At 41.3% G+C, this 18829-nt stretch overlaps 1 protein-coding gene across 3 annotated transcripts in view; it reads left to right on the plus strand.

Moving 5' to 3' along the window:
- LOC118001918 (tubby-related protein 4-like) overlaps positions 1 to 18829 on the plus strand; it is a 235713-nt gene that overhangs the window by 151804 nt on the left and 65080 nt on the right. For all 3 annotated transcript variants that reach the window (XM_034992107.1, XM_034992106.1, XM_034992104.1), the window contains 2 exons: positions 2087 to 2215; positions 16185 to 16346. In XM_034992107.1, coding sequence (XP_034847998.1) covers positions 2087 to 2215; positions 16185 to 16346 — 291 coding nt within the window. The remainder of the gene's footprint in view (positions 1 to 2086; positions 2216 to 16184; positions 16347 to 18829) is intronic.

The raw sequence follows: 18829 nt of genomic DNA on the forward strand, positions 1-18829 counted from the left end.
ATAGCCTTCTGGACGTAGTTTTCAATAACCTTTTATAGTTCAAAGATATAATTGAATAAGGATCATAACTTTTTTTTTTTTTTTAAAGATTTTATTTATTTGACAGAGACAACAGCGAGAGAGGGAACACAAGCAGGGGGAGTGGGAGAGGGAGGAGCAGGCTTCCCGCTGAGCAGGGAGCCCGATGCGGGGCTCGATCCCAGGACCCTGGGATCATGACCTGAGCCGAAGGCAGACGCTTAACGACTGAGCTACCCAGGAGCCCCAAGGATCATAACTTCTAATTATGTATTACTCTTTGGCACAACACACTCAGAATTACTGTGTGTCAGTATTCAAAGATGAGCCTGCCTCTGTCCCTTTCCTCGGGTGCACAGCTCAGTGGGGAGGTGTGCACATAAACCAGGGGTTAGGGAGGATGGGGTACGTGCTGCAATTGCAGAGCTGTGACCAGAGTGAGGCAGCAGGTCCAGCAGAGAGAGAAAGTGGGATGGGGCTGCTGAGGGCGTGGTTGGCAGCCGCATCCATGAAGGCTGACTTTGGCAGGGGAGCCATCAACTAGGTGAGATTTGCCTGGTGATTGCCAGGTCTCAAAGGATTGCAGCCTCACAGCTGTTTTTTGATTCTTTGCAGAGTTGTAAAAAAAGAGCTACAATACCCTTACATTTCAAGGGGGTAATAATTTCCTCTTAGATTTTATTACGCAAGTGTGGCAGACCAAGGCTGGGGGCCTGTCCAGCTCTCTGGTACCTGAAAACCAACGGAAGGACTTTGAGAAGCGACAGGACTTTTGTGTTAGTCTGTGGTTTGGATGCAGGGGGACATGAGGAGGGATCTGGCCATTGCAGAGGTCCTTGACAGTTTGTCCTTGGCCTTACTTGCTTGCTGTTTTAGAATGTGGAGACCAGGGACGCCTGGGTGGCTCAGTCGGTTAAGCGTCCGCCTTCGGCTCAGGTCGTGATCCCAGGGTCCTGGGATCGAGTCCCGCATCGGGCTCCCTGCTCCGCGGGGAGCCTGCTTCTCCCTCTGCCTCTCTCTCTCTCTCTGTCTCTCATGAATAAATAAATAAAATCTTAAAAAAAAAAAAAAAAGAATGTGGAGACCATTTACTCTGGTGCTGCGTGTTCATCAGGGTTATGAAGTGAAGTCCTGGGGGAGGACAGGGGATTCAGATCTTTCTTATGAACAGCAGCTATGCTCTGGCTGGGTAATGACAGTGCTCGTTTGACTGACACACATTATTAGTATATGTCTGTGTATCCATGGATGTTCTGACTACCGGATGGACTTTTGACTTCCCGAGTGTGGGGTCTGATGTTCTCCATCTGGGCCTTGGTCACGTAGTGTCACACAGTGTCAACCTAGTAAGTACGAACCAGATGTCTGACTGAATGAATGAATTCCTCACTATCACCAGCATAGGCCAGTCAGGTGACACTGGGGGAACATTTCCCACAGTGAAGGCAGGGTACTGTTTTGTGGTTCATGAGTTCCCAGGACCACTTCATAGCCCTGTGTACTTACTGGTTTTATTGGACTCTGTGAGCCCTGCCCTCGGGCTCCTTGGGCATTTACCTAATCCCACAGAACACCTACCAGAGGGGCCACCTTTTGGATGAGGGAGTGATAGTTGAGAAAGATGAGAGTGATTTGTCCAGGATCAGAATTTTTCAAAGTAAAAAATTAAGTTGTTATACTCACAAATTTTGAAGCTTATAATTTCTTCATATTTCCTCTGTAATAAGTACTACATGGCTGAGGCATAGCAACTGTATTTTTTTCCAAGTTTTCTAGATGCTGAACTGTTCTTGCACTTGTGGGAATGGGCATTTTTGTGCCACAGCTTATTGTTTGCTCAGGTGTCTGCCATTTATCAGGAAGCCTTGTCATGGGGGTCTAGTTCCCTGTGATTCTGCCACCTGTGGGTTGTGCCCTGTGCTCTCTGCTAATCCCCACACCTGCCCTCAGCCATTCATTCCCCTTGACAATGCCTTCTCTTTAGTTCTGAAGGCTCATCTCTTCAGAGACATTCTTCTGGCCTGCTGCTTCATTACCTGTGGTAAATATCTTCTTGGTTATTTTCTAGGTTGTGCTGGTGAGGTGGAATGAGCCATACCAGAAGCTGGCCACGTGTGACGCAGATGGAGGGATATTTGTGTGGATTCAGTACGAAGGGAGGTGGTCTGTGGAATTGGTCAACGACCGAGGGGCTCAGGTGAGTGGGCAGGAGTGTCTTCCAGTGAGACATTGCTGGAGAGAGAATGCAGAGCGTGTATTCCAGGACAAATGGAAGCTCCTTCCAGAAATAGGTGGAGTAGAAATAAATAAAACTAGAATCCTGCTTCTCATTCCTCTTGAGTATATCACTTGATAAAAAGAGAAAGATCATACTTCTCTATTCAACTATTCTGCTGTTGTGAGAACTCTCCAAGTTTTAAGCTTTAATTAAACCTGTGAAATCATTTTTTACCATTCATTGTTGTGATTACATGTTAAATTTGGATCTCTGAAGTCCTTAGGGCATATCACTTCTTTGCTCCCTTTGAAAGATACTTTCCCTGTGTTGTAATCTTCATAGTTCCTGGCAGGGAGCTCCACACGAACTGTTCTCACAACCTCCTCATCAAGCTGAGTTTTTAACACTCTCTTCTTTCAGGTTTCAATTAGCGTGGCCACCTGTTGTCATCCTTCAGCTCTTCCTTTCTGATACAAATTTGTCTCTGCTCTGAGGAAAACAGGCGCTCCAGGGACTCCCTGCTGAGTGATGCTATTTTTAAACCTGCTCCAGAGATTCTTCTGGTTTCTGGTACAGATCTGTCTCTTCCCTCTTCCCCCTGTGATGATGGGCTGTGTGGAGCTCCGCGTCTCCTCTCGTGTACTTAGGAACACAGGTCCCATCCCCTCTGGCTTCAGAACCAAGTCCTCGGGGGACCTTTCTCCATGAGGGCTGTCTTAGATTGCTTTACCACTCCAGGGATGGTTTCCTTGTGACTGCCTTTCTATACATTTCTCAGGAAGTGGATTCTCACCCTCTTTTCTCCCATCTGTTGCTTAAATAAGCTACAAGCTCCCCAAGTCTAAAAATATGACCAGTGAAGTGACACAAAATTGCAAGGAACAAAGATATCATTAGCAGTTACTATTATACTAAGGGTCTTTGTAAGTTGTCATCACAGAAGACAAATCTACCTCTAGGTACAATAGAACATTCTCTTTTGTGTGAGTTCATGTATTTGGTAGAGTAAATGTGATAATTTTGACTGACTCTGAAAAGGCCTCATCAGTTGCCTGTATACCTCCATGGAGTGAAAAAAGGAAGAGGTAGAACCTACCTGTGACTACTAACCAGCCTTCTGGATACAGAGCCACAGATGAGGAAATCCCCATGACCATGAGACGTTCATGCTACCCGGAGGGTAGACATTGTGGTCAAGAACATGAGCTCTGGAGTCAGACCACACAGACCAAGAGTCTCACTCCATGATTTCTTAGTAGGAGATACTTATTTTCTGTGCCTCAGTCTTCTCATCTGTTGCATAGGGACTCTAATGCTACCTGCCTCAGAGGATCACTAGGAGGATTAAATAAGATTGAACGTAGAAAGTACTTCGGACACTGTACCTGATAGTTGTCACCTCATACTGCTCTAGTGCCTATAGTATCTGAGGCACTGCGACCTCGTACCCCTAACCACAGCCATAATGTCGGGGCGTCTGGGTGGCTCAGCTGGTTGAGCGTCCGACTCTTGGTTTCGGCTTGGGCTGTGGTCTTGGGGCTGGGAGGCTGGGCCACACATTGGGCTCTGTGATCATTGGGGAGTCTGCTTGCGATTCTCTCCCTCTGTTGCTCCCCCAACTCGCACGCACATGTTCTCTCTCTCTTTCTCTCTCTCTCTCTAAAATAAATAAAATCTTGGGGCGCTTGGGTGGCTCAGTTGGTTAAGCGACTGCCTTCGGCTCAGGTCATGATCCTGGAGTCCCAGGATCGAGTCCCACATCGGGCTCCCTGCTTGGCAGGGAGTCTCCTTCTCCCTCTGACCCTCCTCCTTCTCATGCTCTCTGTCTCTCATTCTCTCTCTCTCAAATAAATAAATAAAATCTTTAAAAAATAAAATAAAATAAATAAAATCTTAAAAAAAAATAGTAGTCATAATGTCATCACCAAGACTGTCTTCAGGCCTTGAGGCAGCAACACTTTGTGGCTTTCTGTGAAGTGGAGAGACTTCTCTGAATTTGTCTGTAAGGGAAACTAAAATGCTCTCATTCTCCCATCCACCAGAGCATGAACTCATTTCCTTAGGTCCAGCGATCGAGTCAGACATGTCTTCAGACTTTGGACAACTAAAGGTCTCTAAAGCATTGCTCTGAAAAAGACCACAAAGAGGAGCTAGGACAGACTCTGACTAGGTGCTCGTCGTTTTCATGTGTTGTCTCTCAGTCTCCACAGGAACCCTACTGGGCAGATGCCATTCTCAGTTAATGGAAGGAACAAACCCTGATCAGGGAGGTTGAGTAAGTTGCCCAGGGAACTTCATGGGTGGTGAAGCAGAATTTGAGGCCAGGTTTGAGTCCAGAACACTCTGTCACACTGTCTTCTTCCCAGACGAGACACTTTTTTCTCTTTTAGCAGAAGTGCGTGTATTCATAGTATAGCCAAAAGAGCTCAGACTTCACTACCGTTAGAGAGTCCAGCCCCACCAGCCAAGCGTTGCTGCCACCACACTGTTTTCTCCTGACGGTAGCCTGTCTGAGGACGGAACCTTCTGTCATCCCCACATAGCAGCTGTGTAGTTTCCACTACCACCATATCCCTCAGCTTTTCTTTTCATTGAGAATTTGGCACAAAAAAGCATTTTAGAAACAAGAAAGGGAGGATGAATTCAGACCTGGAGGTGAATAAACTCATATGGACCATAGAACACCTGGAAGCACCTGGAATCTCACAAATGCCTATCCCTGCCATGTTCAAAAAGTAATCACTGTACCTGTGATCTGATCTAGACTTTTTTATAATTTTGTTGTATGGAACTCTGATTCTGCAAACCTTGAAACCCATTGAGCAGTTGTCAACAGTGAACACTTCTTTCTCGGGAAGATTTGGTTGCTTTGAATTGTGTTGGCATCAGAACTTACCTGAGTAGAGAAACATCATGCCCTTGGGATGATGACTCACTGGTTGAAGAAGTACTGGCCGTCTGTGCCCCTGAAACAGTGCCTGGTAGGAGGAAGGACAGTTTTGTGGCTTGGATGAGGAGGATCCTTAAAATCTGCTCAGAGAAAAATAAGACTTTTTAGAGGAAGTGCCAGGTGATGCATGTTACACAGCATGACTTGCAGTGTTATAAAGGAATCAAACGTTTGGCCAAAGCTAAGTGATGCTTTAACTTTTTTTTTTTCAGGAAATGATTATGAATCCTTTATTTCGAAAGCGAGTCTGGAACAGTGCGTGCGTTATTGTGTAGGATTAGTCACCAAGGGTGGCTGTGCCCCGCGCACGCATTGGCTGTTGTGGTGAAAGCTGCCTCGGGCCGAGCTCTGACCAGGCTGATGCTCAGACGCAGTTAATCCGTGTCTGACACCGTGCTCGGTGAGGCAAGAGCACACAGCCTCTGCCACTGAAAGCCAACCACAAGGAGGGGGGCTTCCTGCTTATTTTCTTTACAGCACTGAGTATCAGTTCCCTTGTTCTTGTTTTTGCAGTTGTGGTATATTCTTAACACTCTACACTGACCTAATTTAATAAACCCAGTGAGTTCACATCCTTTGTTATCATTTTCTCTGACTGCATGACTGGTGGTGTCTTGGGGAAGCTTCTTTTCACTGGCCATACCCTTCCACCCTCTAGTAGGATGTTTTTCTTTTTAGTACAGATCTCTTCCAAGATGAATGAGTTAGAATGCATGTAAATAAGTAGCATTACTTTTGCAAAATGAAAAGACTTTAAATTTTATTGCAGAATTAATGTTATCTCTAAAAAATGTTTTTAAGTTTCTTAAGAAAAACTAAATAGTGTAATTAGTTGAAACATAGAGTCAGTGAAACCAGGGTTTTGAGTTTACCCTACTAAGCAAACAACTTTTTTCAGTAACCTTAGACCAGCTGTTGAAGAGCTATTTCACGAATCATGCTATTGTCACGGTGGAGACATGTTAACCACTGAATACAAACCTGTAACCCCTGCTGGGAAAACAGCAAATGTTATGTCCTCTTGGTGTTTGTCCATTTATTTTATTTTTATCTGAAATGTGATATGTCCAGTAATGTCACCGATTTTAAAGAAAGTTAAACATTTCCAAGTAAAAGCAACCTAAAACAGTTTTATGAATGAAAAGGTAGGTATAACTATAGAGATTACCAGGTAATCAAAGGTAATTAAAAGGTAATTCAGTGGGGGAAACAGTAGTCTTTTTTTTTTTTATTGAGCTGTAATTGACACATAACATTATATTAGTTTCAGGTATACAGCATAACGATTTGATATTTGTACATACAGTTGACCCTTGAACAACTACAGTTTGAACTGCATAGGTCCAGTTACACGTGGGTTTTTCTCAACACAGTACAGAGAGAAGGGCGGGAGGTCGAGCTAAGATGGTGGCATAATAGGAGGACCCTAGGCTTGCCTCGTCCCTCGAACACAGCTAAATAATTATCAATCAAATCATTCTGAATACCCAAGAAATCAACCTGAGAACTGACAGAACAAACTGTGCAACTAGAGGGAGAAAAGAGGCCACATCAGGGAAGGTAGGAAGTGTGGAGACATGGTTTGGAGGAGAAACAGATTGCTGGTGCTGCAGAAGGGAGGGAGCCCTGGTCTCAGAGAAAGGTGGGAGAGAGAAGAGTGCATGGGATTGTACAAGGAGAACACATCCCCAAAGCCACTGGCTGGGAAAATGAGAGAGGCTGATTTTCATGATTTTTTTGCAACCAGTGGGGCTCAAAGACGAGTTTTAGAGGTGGTGGCATGGCTGGGATAGAGCCTTGAGGGTGCTGCCTTACTCCTGCAGAGAAGGCAGGCAGGGAACCCGAGGCAGATGGCAGGATCTGAGGCTCACCTAAGACGCACAGGGAGAAACTGTCCCCCCTTCTTAGAGCGCCTCTGTGAGAGGTAGCATTGCCTCTCTGGGGACAAAAGAGCCGGTGGGTGCCATTTCCCTCCCCTGCCCCTCAGCATAGGCTCAGAGACACTTGCTGAGGGCGGCTAACCTGGACACTAGCTCTTTAGCCTGCTTTGCTCCAAATCCCATGCCCCCATGCTCTGGTGTGACTGCCTTTCTGGGTCAAACCTGCATCATCCCAGCACAGTGAGACCCTCCACCACAAGACCAATGCAGGTCCCCATCACACCAGATCCCTAAAGTTCGGAGTTTTGAAAGTCAGCCAGCTTAGCTGGGATAGAGCCCAAAGTGCACTGCACTGCTCCAGGCAGGCAGGTAACCTAGAGACAGTGTGAAAACAGCAATATGAAAAACACATGGACGCATGAAGGAAAATTATTTGCTCTTCTGGGAGGGCTTCCCTGAGAGCAGCGAGCATGTGCTCCCCTCGCCCAGGACAAAGGAGCTGGCTGGCTCCATTCCCCTCCCCCGCCCCCTGCATAAACCAACCTCAGTAAATAGCACAGTGCCAACACTGGCTGACTACCCTGCTAATGCCAAGCCCTGCCTCCCACCCCCCTCCCCGCCCCACACTCTGCTGGTACTGCTTTTCTCCACCAAGTGTGCCTAACGATGAGCACAGTGGGTCCCTTCCCCAGAAGACCAGCAGAAACCCACACACACACCATGTCTACCAACCATAGCGTTCTGCAAGCCTTCTTTTCTAGTGGAAGTGGCATCTGGTCTCATTTAACAAGAAGACCAGAGTACACACACTTAAAACTCACCACACTTTGGCCAAGGTCCGAACACTGTCCATTGCAGACAAGGAGAGCCTCTGTAGATGACTGACCTGAGGGATAGAGCAGCCAGAACACAGCAGCAGTGCGCATACAGCACACACCAGAGACCCTTCCTGAAGCACCGGGCCCTGGACATTGTATGACCTCTTCTTCATAAAGCCATTACTCTCAGGAGCAGGAAACATAACAGGATTTTCTAGCACAGAGAAGACAGAGACCTAGACAAAATGCCAGGACAGAGGAATTCATCCCAAAGAAAGAACAAGAAAATGTCACGGCCAGAGAGCTAATCAAAACAGATTTAAGTAATATGCCTTATGCAGAATTTAAAGGAACAGTCATAAGGATACTCACTGGGCTTGAGAAAAGCACGGAAGAACTCAGGGAGACCTTTACCACAGAGATAAAAGAGCTAAAAAACAGGCAGAAATGAAAAATGCAATGTCTGAGATTCTAAACCGACTGGATGTCATGACCACAAGGATGGAAGAAGTAGAGGAATGAGTAAGTGGTATAGAAGATAGAATTACAGAAAATAAGCTGAACAATAACAAAAAATTACGGATCACAAGAGTAGACTTGGGGAACTCAGTGATTCCATCTAACCTAGTAACATTCATGTCATAGGAGTCCCAGAAGAAGAAGAGAGAGAAAAGGGGGCAGAAGGTTTATTTGAGGAAATCATAGCTGAAAACTTCCCTAATCTGGGGAAGGAAACAGACATCCAAATCCAGGAGGCATAGAGAACTCCCATCAAAATCAACAAAAGCAGGCCAACACGAAGACATATTGTAGTTAAATTTGCAAAATATAGTGATAAAAAAATCCTAAAAGCAGCAAGACAAAAGCAGTCCCTGACTGACAAGGATAGACCCAAAGATTAGCAGCAGATCTCTCCACAGAAACTTTGCAAGCCAGAAGAGAGTGGCATGATATATTCAACATGCTAAGTGGGAAAAATCTCAATCCAACAAGACTATCATTCAGAATAGAAGGACAGATAAAGAGTTTCCAAGACAAACAAAAACCAAAGTGGTTTTTGACCACTAAACCAGCCCTGCAAGAAATATGAAAGGGGACTCTTTGAGTGGGAAAGAAAGACCAAGAGTGACAAAGACTAGAAAGGACCAGAGAAAATGTTCAGAAACAACAACAAAACAAGTAATAAAATAGCACTAAATACATATCTACTGATAATTATACTGAATGTAAATGGACTAAATGCTCCAATGAAAAGACATAGGGTGTCACAGTGCATAAAAAAATCTGCCTACAAGAGATTCATTTTAGACCTAAAGATACTTGCAGGTTGAAAGGGGATGGGGAAATATTTATCATGCAAATAGGTGTCATAGGAAAGCCAGAGTAGCAATACTTATATCAGACAAACTAGATTTTAAAACGAAGACTATAACAAGAGATGAAGAAGGGCACTATATCACAATAAAGGGGACTATCCCGACAAGAAGATCTAACAATTATAAATACTTATGCCCCCAACTTGGAAGCATCCAAATATATAAAGTGATAACAAACATAAAGGAACTCATTGATAATAATAATAGTGGGGGACTTTAACAACCCACTTACATCAATGGACAGATTGTCTAAGCAGAAAAACAAGGAAGCAGTAGCTTGGAATGACACACTGGGCGAGATGGGCTCAACAGATATATTCAGAACAGTCATCCCAAAGCAGCAGAATATACATTCTTTTCAAGTGCACATGGGACATCCTCCAGAGTAGATCACATACTAGGTCACAAATCAGGCCTCAGCAGGTACAAAAGGATTGAGATCATACCATGCATGTTTTCTGACCACAACGCTATGAAACTTGAAGTCAGCCACAAGAAAAAATTTGTAAAGACCACAAATACGTGGAGGTTGAACAACATGCTACTAAAGAATAAATGAGTCAACCAGGAAACTAAAGAAGAAATTTGAAAACTACGTAGAAAACAAATGAAAATGAAAATATGGTGGTTCAAAACCTTTGGGCTGCAGCAAAAGCAGTCCTAAGAGGGAACTAAATATAGGCCTACTTCAAGAAGCAAGAAAAATCTGAAATAAACAACCTAACCTTACACCTAAAGGAGCTAGAAAAAGAACAACAAATGAAGCCTAAAGCCATCAGAAGGGAAATAATGAAGATTAGAGCAGAAATAAATGACATCAAAAAAAACAAAAAAACAAAAAAAACAACAGTGGAATTAAGCAATGAAACCAGGAGCTTGTTCTTTGAAAAAAGTAATAAATTGATAAACCACTAGCCAGACTTATCAAAAAGAAAAGAGAAAGGACCCAAATAAATAAAATCACAAATGAGAGAAGACAAATAAAAACTAATACCACAGAAATACAATTATAAGAGAATATTATGAAAAATTATATACCAACAAATTGGACAATCTGGAAGAAATGGATAAATTTCTAGAAACATATAAACTACTAAAACTGAAACAGGAAGAAATAGAAAACTTGAACAGACTGATAACCAACAAAGAAATTGAATCAGTAATCAAAAATCTCCCAACAAACAAAAGTCCAGGGCAAATGGCTTCACAGGGGAATTCAACTAAACATTTAAAGAAGAGTTAATACCCATTCTTCTCAAACTATTCCAGAAAACAGAAATGGAAGGAAAACTTCCAAACTCATTCTATGAGGCCAGCATTACCCTGATTCCAAAATCAGACAAAGACTCCACTAAAAAAGTGAGCTACAGGCCAATATCCCTAATGAACACAGATGCAAAAATTCTCAACAAAATACTAGCAAATTGAATCAAACAGTACATTAAAAGAATCATTTCATCAAAATCAAGTAGGATTTATTCCTGGGCTACAAGGGTGGTTCAATACTTGCAAATCAATCAATGTGATACACCACATTAATGAAAAAAAAAAAAGGGTAAGAACCATGTAATCCTCTCAATAAATGTAGAAAAAGCACTTGACAAAGTACAACATCCACTCATAATAAAAAAACCCTCAACAAAGTAGGGATTGAGGGAACATACCTCAACCTCATAAAGGCCATGTACGAAAAACCCACAGCTCATATCTTCCTCAATGGGGATAAACTGAGAGCATTTCCTCTGTAGTCACAGACAAGACAGGGATGTCCACTCTCACCAGTGTTGATTCGCATAGTACTAGAAGGCCTGGCCACAGGAATCAGACAGCAGAAAGAAAGAAAAGGCATCCAGATTGGCAAGAAAGAAGTCAAGCTTTCGCTATTTGCAAACAACATGCTACTCTATATAGAAAACCCAAAGGATGGGGCTCCTGGGTGGCTCAGTCGTTAAGCATCTGCCTTCGGCTCAGGTCATGATCCCAGGGTCCTGGGATGGAGCCCCGCATCCGGCTCCCTGCTCTGCGGGAAGCCTGCTTCTCCCTCTCCCATTCCCCCTGCTTGTATTCCCTCTCTCGCTGTGTCTCTCTCTGTCAAATAAATAAATAAAGTCTTAAAAAAAAAAAAAAAAGAAAACCCAAAGGACTCCACCAAAAAATTGCTAGAACTGATATATGAATTCAGTAAAGTTGTAGGATACAAAATCAACATACAGAAATCTGGTGCATTTCTATACACCAGTAATGAAGCAGCAGAAAGAGAAGTTAAGGAATCGATCCCATTTGCAATTGCACCAAAAACCATAACATACCTAGGAATAAAGTTAACCAAAGAGGTAAAAGATCTGTACTCTGAAAACCATAAAACACTGATGAAAGAAAGTGAAGATGACACAAAGAAATGGATAACATTCCATGCTCATGGATCAGAAGAACAAATATTGTTAAAATGTCTGCACTACCCAAAGCAATCTACACATTTAATGCAATCCCTATCAAAATACCACCAGCTTTTTCCACAGAGCTGAACAAACAGTCCTAAAATTTGTATGGAACCACAAAAGACCCTGAACAGCCAAAACAATCTTGAAAAAGCAAAGCGAAGCTGGAGGCATCACTTCAAGTTACATTACATAGCTGTGTAGTGATCAAGACAGTAAGAGTACTGGCACAAAAACATACACACAGATCAGTGGAACAGAATAAAAATCCCAGAAATGAACCCACAACTATATGGCTAACTAATCTTTGACGAAGCAGGAAAGAATATCCAGTGGAAAAAAGACAGTCTCTTCAACAAATGGTGGTGGGAAAACTGGACAGCTACATGCAAAAGAATGAAACTAAAGTACTTTCTTATACCATACACAAAAATAAATTCAAAATGGATGAAGTGGATGTGAGACAGGAAACCATCAAAATCTTAGAGGAGAACATAGGCAGTAACCTCCTTGAATCGGCTATAGAAACTTCTTAATAGATACATCTGCTGAGGCAAGGGAAACAAAAGCAAAAAAACGTGTTGGGACTTAATCAAAAACTCCTGCGCAGCAAAGGAAACAATCAACAAAACTACAAGGCATCCTTCACATTGGGAGAAGATAATTTGCCAATGATGTATCTGACAAAGGGTTAGTATCCAGAATCTATAAAGAACTTAAAAAATTCAACACCCAAAAACAAATAATCTAGTTTAAAAATGGGCAGAAGATACGCATAGACATTTTTCCAAAGAAGACATATGGATAGTTAATAGACATATGAAAAGATGCTCAACATCACTCATCATCAGGGAAATACAAATCAAAACTACAGTGAGATATCACCTCACGCCTGTCAGAATGGCTGTAGTTAACACCGGAAACAACAGATGTTGATGAGGATGCAGAAAAGGGGGAACCCTTTTGCAAAGCTAGCGGGAATGCAAACTGGTACAGACACCCTGGAAAACAGTGTGGAGGTTCTTCAGAAAGTTAAAAATAGAACTGCCCTACAATCTAGCAATTGTACTACCAGGTATTTACCCAAACGATACAAAAATACTGATTTGAAGGGGCACATGCACCCCGATGTGTATAGCAACATTATCAACAACAGCCAAATAATGGAAAGAGCCGAAATGTCCATCGACTGATGAATGGATAAAGATGATGTGGTATATATTACACACACACAATGGAATACTACTTAGCCATAAAAAAGAATGAAATCTTGCCATTTGCAACGATATAGATGGAGCTAGAGAGTATTATGCTATGCAAAATAAGTCAGAGAAAGTCAAATACCATATGATTTCACTCATGTGGAATTTAAGAAACAAACAGATGAAATAGGGGAAAATTTAAAAAAAAAGAAGCAAGCCAGAAAACAGAGTCTTAACTATAGAGAACAAACTGAAGGTTGCTAGAGGCAAGGTGGGCAGGGGATGGGGTAAATGGCTGATGGGGATTAAGGAGGGCACTTGTGATGAGCACTGGGTGTTGTATCTAAGTGATGAATCACTGAATTCTACACCTGCAACTAATATTACATTATGTTAACTAACTAGAATTTAAATAAAAACTTAAAGAAATACAGTATAGCACTGTAAATGTATTTTCCTTATGATCTGGTTAATAACCATTTTCTTTTCTCTAACGGGATTGTAAGAATACAGTGTATAATAGCTATAACATACAAAATATGTATTAATTGACTGTCTTTTTTGCTATTCATAAGGCTTCTGGTCAACAGTAGGCTATTAATAGTTAAGTTTTCGGGGAATCAAAAGTTACATGTGGATTTTCAGCTGCCTAGGGGTCAGCATTCCTAGGCCCTGAGTTGTTCAAAGGTCAACCATATTGTGAAAGGATCACCATAATAACTCTAGGTAACATCCAGGGAATAATCTTTGACAAATGGTGCTGAAACAACTGAATGTCTATATTTTAAAACAAAAACAAAAAAACCCTTGCGGCACCTGGGTGGCTCAGTCAGCTAAGCGCCTGCCTTCAGCTCAGGTCATGATCTCAGGGTCTTAGGATCGAGACCCATGTCGGGGGCCTCCCCAGTCAGTGGGGAGTCTCCTTCTCCCTCTTCCTCTCCCTCTGCCCCTAATCCCACTCGTGCTCACTCTCTCTCTCTCAAATAAATAAAATCTTAAAAAAAAACAAACCCTTGATTGTGACGTTACACTCTGTACAAAAATTAACTCTAAATAAATCGCAGATGTGCAGGTAAAAACTAAACTTCTCTGGAAACCTTTGGTTTGCAACCTTTAGGTAAACATTAGGTAAACATTAGGTAATTAGGTAAACATTCAATGGATTGGACACAAAAAGCATGAAGCCTGAAAGAAAAAAATTGATACTGGACTTCATCAAAACTTAAGACTTTCACTTTTTGAAAGGTACCACTAAGAAAATGAAAAGGCAAGCCACAGAGTAAGAGAAATTATTTGCAGCACTCATATCTGACAAAGGATTGTATCTGGAATTTTTATCACACAATAAGGTTGAAAACTCATATATTCATATATATGCAGACATAATATATACATCTGTATGAATATTCATACACATAACACATATATATGAATGAATGAATGGATACATATAGCAAGGGATTTGAACAGACGTTTCCCAAGAGATGATGTGCAAATAATCAATAAGCATGTGAAATGATGCTCAAAATGGCTACATTGGAGAAATGCACAGTGTTCTATCACTATGTACCTACTCGAATAGCTAAAATAAAAGAGACTGACAACACCAAGTGCGGGTGAGGAGTGGACGTGCTGGTACTCTCATACACTGCCGCTGGGAGTATAAAATGGCATAACCACTTTGGAAAATAGTTTGGTCATTTCTTATGCAGTTAGGCATGCACTTACCATACAATCCAGCAGTTAATTCCACTCTTAGGTATTTATTTACTCAAGAGAAATGAAACCGTGTGTCTTCAAAAAGTCTTGCACGTGAATGTTCATAGCAATTTTATAATAGACAAATACTGGAAATAACCTAAATGCCTGGCAGTTTGGGTGGATAAATAAATTGTGGTCTATTTATACAATGGAATAGTACTCATCTGTGAAAAGGAATGAACTGTTAATGCACACAAGAATTTAGAATACTCTCAAACCATTTTACTGAGTAAGAGCAGCCATACACAAAAGTGAACATATTATACAGTTCCATTCATGTAAAATTCAAGAATAAGCAGCTAGTGAGAGAAATTAGATGACTGGTTGCCCTGGACCAAGGGTAAGGGTAGGGGATTGACTTCTGAGGGGGAACTTTATTTTATTGTATATAAATTATACCTCAATAAAGTTGATTTTTAAAAAGATAATAAATACTATCAGCAACTACTTGCCAACAGTTTGGAAAACTTAAACTGGAAATTTTTTTTTAAATAACTTAATAGAACTGACTCAAGAAGAAGTAAAAAGCTTAAAAGTTTGACTAATACTAAAACTATTAAGTAAATTGAAGTAATGATTAAAAATCTTCCTACAAAAAAATTCAAAGCCAGGTAGTTTTATAGGCATGTTATACCAGGCTTTCAAACAACAGGTCATCCCAGTTTATACAAATTCTTCCAGGCCGTGAGACAAGAGGAAGTACTCTCCAGCTCATTCTGAGAGGTCAGCATAACCTTGATAAATCCAGACAAAGACATTACAAAAAAGGAAATCATAAGTTTATTTCACTCATGAATACAGCTGTAGAAGTTCTAAACTCATTACTAAACCAACTTCAACTGTGTCTATAAAAGACAATACTTCACCTCCAAGTTTGGCTGCTTCTGGGCATGCAAGGGTAATATAATTTGAGGAAATCCATAGAAGTAATTCACTACAGTAATAGATTAAAAGATTTTAAAAATGTGGTTACTTGAATGAATTCAATAAATGCATTTGATAAGTGTATGTGATTTTTCCAGTTAAATTTTTTTTTTTTCATTTTGATTAAGGGAATATTGTTAGCAAGATTGAGAAAGTTATATAATAAGAAACTGAGAACTTTACTATTTTGATAAATGACCCAGAGACACTAATGGAGAATCTGTTACTGTAGGTGGGAGGTCATAGAACCATGGCACTGGATCATTCTTGGTGAGGCCATTCACCAGATGTGTGTGATCAAGGATGTTACCTATCCCCTTTGTGTCTGTTTTCTCCATAAGATGGGCATGATAACACCTCCCACGAACAAGGCTTAAAGAATTAACATATGTGAAGCACTTAGCACTGCACTGACACTTGCTTTTCAAATTATATCTTTTATATTATATATTAGTGTTACAATACATATATTCTATATATTTTCTTTAAGGCCACCTGACTCTTAGCCAAAGGCTAAGTTAATGACTGTAGCCTTTGATAAAAGTGCTTTCCCTTTCAGATTACAAATTGACACCTTTTTGTCTATGTGTGTCTCAAAGGTGAGTGATTTCACGTGGAGCCATGATGGGACTCAAGCACTTATTTCATATCGAGATGGGTTTGTCCTGGTTGGTTCTGTCAGCGGACAAAGACACTGGTCATCTGAGATCAACTTGGAAAGTCAAATCACATGTGGCATATGGACTCCTGATGACCAACAGGTAAAGCCTCTTAAATATGGGTGTGTAATGTTAAAACCGTGTGAGGTGAGGAGGAAGTGAATTGCATACAGTCACACACGGAAGGGGTAGGGATGGGGGAAGCTGGCTCAGAAGCGCCTTGCATCACAAAAGTGAAGAACAATGAATATGTCCAGGTGAAAATTAAAAACTAAGTGAACCATAGATTGGAGAAATAATATTTCCCATCAATATGGTAAACATTGGGTTAACATTTTAATTATAGAAAATATTCTTACAAATACACTTTTAAATCTATATAAATAGTTGGTAAATGGATAATGGACATAATGATTCACCAAGGAAGTTCAACTAGTCAGTATTCATATGGTTGAAAAGTGTGCATTTTTAGGAGAAAAATGCAAAATAACATAGTGAGGATATAGTTTCACTTATTAGCAAAAAATAATAAAATGATACAGGTGATATACTGGTTAATGATAAGAGTTCAATCAAAGGATTCTTCTTCATTGCTGGTAATAATGTGTACTAGACCTTTGGGGAAGCAATTTGGGCGGAATATGTCAAAAGTCTTAAAAAATTGTTGTCCACTTTGACCTGGTAATATACTTCAGGAATTTATATAAAAGAAACAAAAGGGGAGAAAATAAAAGTTATCGTCATTAAAGCATTATTTATGATAGTAAAAATTCAGCAACAGCCTACTTGTCTAAAAATAGAATGATTAAGGGGCGCCTGGGTGGCTCAGTTGGTTAAGCGACTGCCTTCGGCTCAGGTCATGATCCTGGAGTCCCGGGATCGAGTCCTGCATCGGGCTCCCTGCTCGGCAGGGAGTCTGCTTCTCCCTCTGACCCTCCCCCTTCTCATGCTCTCTCTCTCTATCTCATTCTCTCTCTCAAATAAATAAATAAAATCTTTATAAAAAAAATAAAAAAAAATAAAAATAGAATGATTAAGTGAACTATGGTATTACCACTGAGAGGATTATATAATAAGTAGTTCAGACAATTGTGGGTTCTGGTTATGAAGACAATCTGAAAGAGCTCTTATGATATAATGTTGAGGGAAAGAAAATCAGGATATGAAATGGTGTAGGTGGTATGATTACCATGTCATAAAACAACCAAAGGAAACCCATCCACATGCTAGAAAGACCTGGAAGGAGACAAAATGCCACAGGTAGGTTGTTTTACAGTGAAGAGCTTTTGGGTCATTCTCTAAAACCCAATTTTAAAATTTTCTTTAATGTATCTGTTTTACTTTCATGATAAAATAATATATAACCTAATAAAGTTATATACTGATAATTCATTTTTTAAATAAAAAGATTGGCCAGGTAAAACCTTTGTAAATATGAAGCTTATGTTTTCCAAGCACAACAAAATCCAGAAAATGCCAGGACATTTCGTAGCAGAGATTTTAGTTTAATATTGGTAAAAGCAAGCAGTATAATAAGGAATCATAACTTTCATTTTTGAATCTTTTTTCTTTTCATTCTTTTTTTTTTTTTTTACTGAATTGCCTTCCACTAATCATTAAACATTCCATGTTTCCATTTTTTTTTCCAAGTAAAAGTGGTCAATATTCTTTCTCTTTCTTCTCAAAATTACTATTATGAGAGCTACGAAGCAGCAGTTGCAACTCCAAGTTTCTTCCATGGCTCTGAGGCTCCTAAGTATCCAGTAGCATATGCGTGTAACTCTAAGAAGCACTTGCATTTACTGTGACGTGTGTTTGCAGGTGTTTACTGCCCCTAGAGTCTGCTCTGAGAAGTCGGTGCAGCCCATTCAATGGCCTTGCCCAGACACCTCTCCCTGCACATTTCCTCCTCTGTGATGGGGGGGTGTGAATTATTTCCTGCCTGTTTCCCCGGGGCTTTTGTAATGATCAGATGAGTGAACAGATGTGAAAGCACTTACAAATGTGGAAGTGGAAGTCTTGGCTTCACATTCTTCCCTTGCCTCGAGGGATGGAACGTGGGAGGCTCATGTCCCAATCCCCTGATGAGCTCTGCCTGCCTGTGTCCCCAGCAGACAGCATACTTGGCGTGTGACAGGCACAGGACCCAGACACGCCAGGGGCACAGTGGGCAAGACTTGGCACCTGCCTTTGAGGTGCTGGGGCCCCCAAACATCCTGTGCTGCGTCCCGGCAAAGTGGCTGGGATAGCAGACAGCATGGTGTCGTGGGCATGACGGAGAGCAGGTGGGCTGCAGCTTTAAAGCCAGGAGGAGGCACTTGGACTTGGCTCTGTAGACCCGTCTGCAGGATCAGAGTGGCTTCGGCTGGTGGTTGGTCTCCTGGCCCACAACCTCTGTCTGAAAAACTGCTTTTACTGGGTCCGTATTTGGAGCTAACAGGTAGGATGTCATTGAAGGAAAGCGCTGCACTCACTGCCTTTTCGAAAGGTTGCAGACCCCCGAAGCAATGAGGATCCTTACGGGATACTCCCGTCAGTCGTATTTGAACCGAGACATGGAAAAATAACATTCCTTCCTCCTTGTC

The sequence above is a fragment of the Mirounga leonina genome, unplaced genomic scaffold (genome assembly GCF_011800145.1).
Source record: "Mirounga leonina isolate KUSES-001 unplaced genomic scaffold, KU_Mleo_1.0 Mir_55, whole genome shotgun sequence".
NCBI classification, from domain to species: domain Eukaryota; kingdom Metazoa; phylum Chordata; class Mammalia; order Carnivora; family Phocidae; genus Mirounga; species Mirounga leonina.